Source organism: Solanum tuberosum, unplaced genomic scaffold (genome assembly GCF_000226075.1).
Source record: "Solanum tuberosum cultivar DM 1-3 516 R44 unplaced genomic scaffold, SolTub_3.0 scf00098, whole genome shotgun sequence".
Taxonomy (NCBI): Eukaryota; Viridiplantae; Streptophyta; class Magnoliopsida; order Solanales; family Solanaceae; genus Solanum; species Solanum tuberosum.
Window position 1 is genome coordinate 1161409 of NW_006239026.1, and position 6418 is coordinate 1167826.

Below are 6418 nucleotides of genomic sequence, written 5' to 3' on the forward strand. Positions count from 1 at the left end.
AAGGGCACACAAATAAATAGGATATTAAGTCCGTGAAATTAATTGAATTATATGTTTCTTTTTAAATTATACATATGTTTTAGAGATAAAAATAATTGATCGAATAGGACCCTTCGGGGTGGCCCAGTGGTTTGAGCTTGGAACTTCCATGTTGGAGGTCTCAAGTTTGAAACCCCTTGCCAGCGAAAGCAAGGGGTTTGCCTTCTGGGTCGAACTCGTCGCACCAGGCTTGCCTAGTGCGGTTTACCTCTCCTATGTGGTTTGCGAGCTATTGCATAGGAGCGGGGTTTTACCCTGTGCGCACCCAAAGGGTAGCGGCTGCGGGTTTCCCTTGTCATAAAAAAAAAATTAAAAAAAAAATGATCGAATAGGACAATTTTTTCTATAATATTTTTCTATAAACTTACATGACGTTAATAGGTACACAATTTTAAACCTACTCTCCACTTTCTTTCTCAAAAAAGGGCACACAAACAAATAAGACACTAAGTTTGTGAAATTAATTGAATTATGTTTCTCGTTGAATTATATATTTCAAAAATCATAAACATAATTGATTTTGATAACTAATTTCTCTATGGTGCTTTTTTACAAACCCTCATTGTGTAGGTACACAAATTTTTGTACATGCTCTTTGTTTCCTTTCCAAAAAAGGACACACAAACAAATAGGACATTAAGTTCATGAAATTAATTAAATTATATTTCTCTTTGAATTATACATTTTAAAGATCATAAACATACTTTTTTGTGCCATGATTTTCTATTAATTTTCATTGTGTTAATATGTACACAAATTTTTATTCCTACTCTTAGCTTTCGCTTTCTCAAAAAAAAAAAAAAACACAAACAAATAATATGACATTTAATTCGTAAAAATTGAATTATGTTTCTCTGAATTATGTCTTCACTAAAAACATAATTGATTTCGACAACTTTCATTATAATTCTTTGTTCATGCTTAACTCTCTACTTAATAATTACTTATTAAACATGTAAAACCTAATTAAAGAACCATTTATGTAAATCTATCATCAGATAAACAAAGTTTGAAGTTCTAAAAAAATTGTGCAGTTAATACTTGTATCTTGGCCTATCCAACCAAAATATAAAACAAAAAAAGAAATTCAACAACTAAATAAAATATAAAAAACTCCCAAAGTTTTTTTTTCTTTCTAATTTAAGTTTATCTCTAAAATAAAGGTATTTCTAATTTCCAGCTAAAATCTTCAAGAGAACTTCTTCATTAATCTACAGCTATCTGCTCCATTATAAAACCTTTTCTTGGATCCCTGCAAGAATATCCATAAAAATTTATTAACAAAATAACAATAATAATAATTAATAGAAGCAAGAGAGGACTATTGGTGTGTTTCGGTATGAAGGAAAATGTTTTTCAGGAAAATAAATGAATTTTTTATTTGTTTTCTTGTGTATATATAGTACTTAAACAAAAAATATTATTTTGAAAATATTTATATAAAATCCAAACAAATACGATGGGAGATGAAAGTGGAAGGCCAGGGGTGTAGGGTGGTGGGGATGGAAGCTACAGGAATGAGAAGAGAATATGAGGTGTTTTGAAAGATGCAGATGACACAATATGACGCGTTCAACTCGTTTAAATTTGGGCAGACTAATGACTAGCAAATACAACAACTCAAACATTTTTATCCGGTCAAATTCAGCATATTCAAAACTTGAGTTGATTTGAGCAAAATTTGAATCGATAAGAAAAGAAGAAAAAATTTTGGTAAGAGTTCGACGTATTGGGGTACAACTTCTTATTTAGTCCATCTTAACCCAATCATCTTAACACTAGTAACCGACCCCTGACTCACCTATTTATCAATTCAACTCTTTTGAATCTATTCAAATTCAGTTCAATCATCCATTATTTGACATCCATGTATAAAGCAAATTAAATTATTCAGAACAAACAAACAAATAAGCAAATAATAATATTGAACCCATTATAACCTCACAAATAAAATCTAAAAAGGATAATTCTCGTCTCTCTCCTCTCTTCCGCTTTTCTCCTCCCTCTCTCCATCTCACTTGCCTCTCTCTCCTTTCTTACCCCCCCCCCTCTCCCGCCTTTCTCCTCCCTCTCTCCATCTCACTTGTCTCTCTCACCTTCTAACGTGTAACTACGAATCGTAATTATACTGATAGAAAAACTATTTCATATATTATATATTATTAGAGTATCCAAAGTGCCAATAAGGCAGCACCCCGTGACTTAGTACATGCATTCACATGATGAAGAAAGACAGCACGAAGGGGGGCAATTGGAGAGGGACAAGACATGTAAACAACAAAGGAATATTATTATCTATACATTTACATGTGACCTTCACTCCCCACATATTCTGAAATATGTTTTTTTGTTTTTTCGCTCCGTGTTCGACATCTATTATTTAATATCTAACTAATTCAGATTCATATCGAAAAGTCCTATTCTAAGGTAAACAATAAAATATTTCCTACCAAAAACGATTCGATACCCAAATACTCTAACCTAAAATGTACTTACCACTTCACCACAACATAATAGTGTGTATATATATATATATATATATATATATATATACAAAGATGTCATAACATTATTGCTCTCAAGTGTCCACTACCCATATAGTCATATAATTGAATTTTCAGAATTAATTTTACTGAATTCTAGAGAGAATCATATATATATATATATATATATATATACAAAGATGTCATAACATTATTGCTCTCAAGTGTCCACTACCCATATAGTCATATAATTGAATTTCAGAATTAATTTACTGAATTCTAGAGAGAATCATATATATATATATATATATATATATATACAAAGATGTCATAACATTATTGCTCTCAAGTGTCCACTACCCATATAGTCATATAATTGAATTTTCAGAATTAATTTTACTGAATTCTAGAGAGAATCATATATATATATATATATATATATATACAAAGATGTCATAACATTATTGCTCTCAAGTGTCCACTACCCATATAGTCATATAATTGAATTTTCAGAATTAATTTTACTGAATTCTAGAGAGAATCATATATATATATATATATATATATATATGATTCTCTCTAGAATTCAGTAAAATTAATTCTGAAAATTCAATTATATGACTATATGGGTAGTGGACACTTGAGAGCAATAATGTTATGACATCTTTGTATATATATATATATATATATATATATGATTCTCTCTAGAATTCAGTAAAATTAATTCTGAAAATTCAATTATATGACTATATGGGTAGTGGACACTTGAGAGCAATAATGTTATGACATCTTTGTATATATATATATATATATATATATATGATTCTCTCTAGAATTCAGTAAATTAATTCTGAAATTCAATTATATGACTATATGGGTAGTGGACACTTGAGAGCAATAATGTTATGACATCTTTGTATATATATATATATATATATATATATATGATTCTCTCTAGAATTCAGTAAATTAATTCTGAAATTCAATTATATGACTATATGGGTAGTGGACACTTGAGAGCAATAATGTTATGACATCTTTGTATATATATATATATATATATATATATTTAAAATGAGCTTACAAAATTTTGTATTTCAGAATAGATTAAATTAAGATGGATTACTATAACCTACAAAAAAAGTCAAATTAAATTAAAAGAATTCTTTATGAAAATAAAAAAGAAGAAGTTTACTTTTAAAATAGACTAAAAATACTCCTCGGGGTTTTAAGTAACATACATCGATAGTATAAGAAATTTTTACACCATCAGAACATTATTATATGTTGGAGCAAGTATTAACGTATCTTTATCATGACAATTAAAGTTTACATTTTTAAAAATCTATTAGGTTATTTGAAGGATATTTAATTTACATGTAATAAAAATATTAGATAAATTAATTCTTTAATAGAGTAGTTATAAAGTACTTTTGAAAATGGTGTGCTGTGAAGTATAATCTACAGAATTAGACAAAAGAGCAACTATTCAACCAAAAAAAAACAATAGGTTGCAGCCAAAAGGAAAGTAACAGACATACAGATTGACATTTAGACAGGCATATTTCTATCAAAGGAAAGACCTACTTTTCAAAAAATTACAAAAGATACGACATGTTTAAAATTATAAAATATAAAATTATTTTTAATACGATATATAGATATAACTTTTTTTTTTATGGAACAGAGTCTTGAAGCAAGTATAAAGTTATGATCTATGTATGTCACAAGTTTCGAGTAGTGTAAGCAATCAGTAGTACTACTTGCATTAGGATAAACTATCTACATTACGCCCTTTGAGATCTGCGACTCTTTGCCCTTTTCCTTTCACATATTATACTTTTAATTTTAACTCATCACTTTAATTCAAAAATCTTCTTCATATATATATATGTGTGTGTGTTCAAATTATGTATGTAACCAGTCAAATTAAAACACATAAAATGAAACGCATAAAGACTAATAATTTAACTATGCGTAAGGAAGAAATTATCTCATCCATCCCACCATATACAACATCTAAAATCACACGATTCAAAAGATAATTCTTTATATTTTAACATTTCTCACGATCAATCAAATTAAGACACATTAAAATAAAACACATAAAAGTAACAATGTCTCAACTATGCTTAAAAATGAAAATATCCCATCCATTTAACTTCACAAAACTTTATATGTAAAAATTTCGCAAGTGATCAATCGACACGTAAAATGAAATAGAAAGAATAGTTGTATTTTAACATTACCTGTACTTTTTGGTGCATTGTATCTCTTATTTACTCATTGAAAAGTGCCACCTCCAAAAGGTTGTTGATGATGATGACTTTGATTTTTTCTACTCTCAGAATTATTATTATTATTATTATCATCCAATGAACTCATTTGTTGTTGGCTGCTACTAAATCCTCCACCACCACTACTCATGCTTCTTACAATTTCTCCAACTCCAAGAAAATCTCTTGTTAACCTATTAGCTTCTTCACTCATCCCAATGTTCATTGAAAAGTTGTTACTAATCATTTGCTTCTTTTGTGGTGGTGGTTGATCATAATTATTCATCTTGTTGTTGGTGTTGTACCCTCCTATCACTCCTCCATAGTCCTGATTTTGATCTTGTGCACCTGTAAACGTATGTTGAAGATATAATTAAGTATCAAATAAATGAGATGTTTGGTTGAATATGTTAGCATGGTATATGTTAGGAGCATGTAGTAGTGATGTAGATATTCTGATTTCGAGTCTTACTATCATACATTACGAAAAAAGAATTTGTACGTACTTGAATCATATAAAAGACATGAACAAATTTTCAATAGTAATAACGAGGTCTAGCCATTTTCAACCCCTATAATTGAAAAAAAAATAGTCAATATCATCGAGTTTGAAATAATTTCATCATTAAACTACCATGGTAATGGAATGGAATTTCAAACTCTACAACGACGGCAATGATTATTTTTCAATTTCAGGAGTTGAAAAGCGGTTATTTATAATTTTATCCATTTTTTCATGTTTTTGGCTTATAGAAAAAGAATTAGACTAGCACGTACAAAGGTGTAATGAAAATATTATTAAATAAATAAAAATATTTTAATATTTAGACGAGATAATCACATATTTCAAGCATTAATTAGTACTCACCATAAGCATTAACGACTAGGTCATGAAGATGATTCCCAGCGCTCATAGGGTCCTCATGGCCGTAAACGCCGCCAAAGTTAACACCTGGCGGTGGATGAAGATCAGATTTCATCGCGCTAGATGATGAACCACCAACACCAGCACCAACACCAACAACAGAACCAAATGCTTTAAGCAATGAAGCACTAGTACTATTGTTGCAACTAGTAGTAGAACCCATCTGAGCCGCTTTTTGGAGGAGCGCGGTGGCTGACATAGGTGGGGCCGGTGATGATGAGACATAAAGAGAAGGAATCGATGAACTCATATGATGATGATGATGGTGATGATGATCGTTTAGAAGGGTACCACTTGAGAAAATGTTCGATGAATTATTTGAACCTTCACCACTTGTGTTGTTGCTAAATTGATGAGGACTAGGAAGTAATAATCCACCAAGACCTCCAGAAATATTGCTATTATGATCGTTATCAACGACGTTGTTGTTATTGTTGTTGTTGTTATTCTGGAAGAAATTCAGGTTAAACATACTAGAAGAACCAGTAGCAACATTCGCATTGTTGTTGTGGAGATTGGGAAGTTGCATTAGTCCATGGATTGATGGTTTGTTATTATTCATCACCCCATAGTCTTGATGACTTGTTTGATCAGCTGGAAGTTGGAAGAAGGAAGTTGAAGGACGAAAAGCTGACGAGCCAATGAGGTTGTTGTTGTTGTTGTCAAACTGGTTGTGATGATGATGGTGGTGGTCC

The 6418-nt window shown here is 30.3% G+C and overlaps 1 protein-coding gene across 1 annotated transcript in view; it reads right to left on the reverse strand.

Moving 5' to 3' along the window:
- Window positions 1-1033: 1033 nt before the first annotated feature.
- LOC102586049 (protein indeterminate-domain 5, chloroplastic-like) overlaps window positions 1034-6418 on the reverse strand; it is a 10048-nt gene continuing 4663 nt past the window's right edge. The window contains exons 4-6 of the mRNA XM_015309248.1: window positions 5667-6418; window positions 4772-5146; window positions 1034-1291 (exon numbers count right to left, since the gene is read on the reverse strand). Of these exons, the coding sequence (XP_015164734.1) occupies window positions 4806-5146; window positions 5667-6418 (1093 nt within the window). The 3' untranslated portion in view covers window positions 1034-1291; window positions 4772-4805. The remainder of the gene's footprint in view (window positions 1292-4771; window positions 5147-5666) is intronic.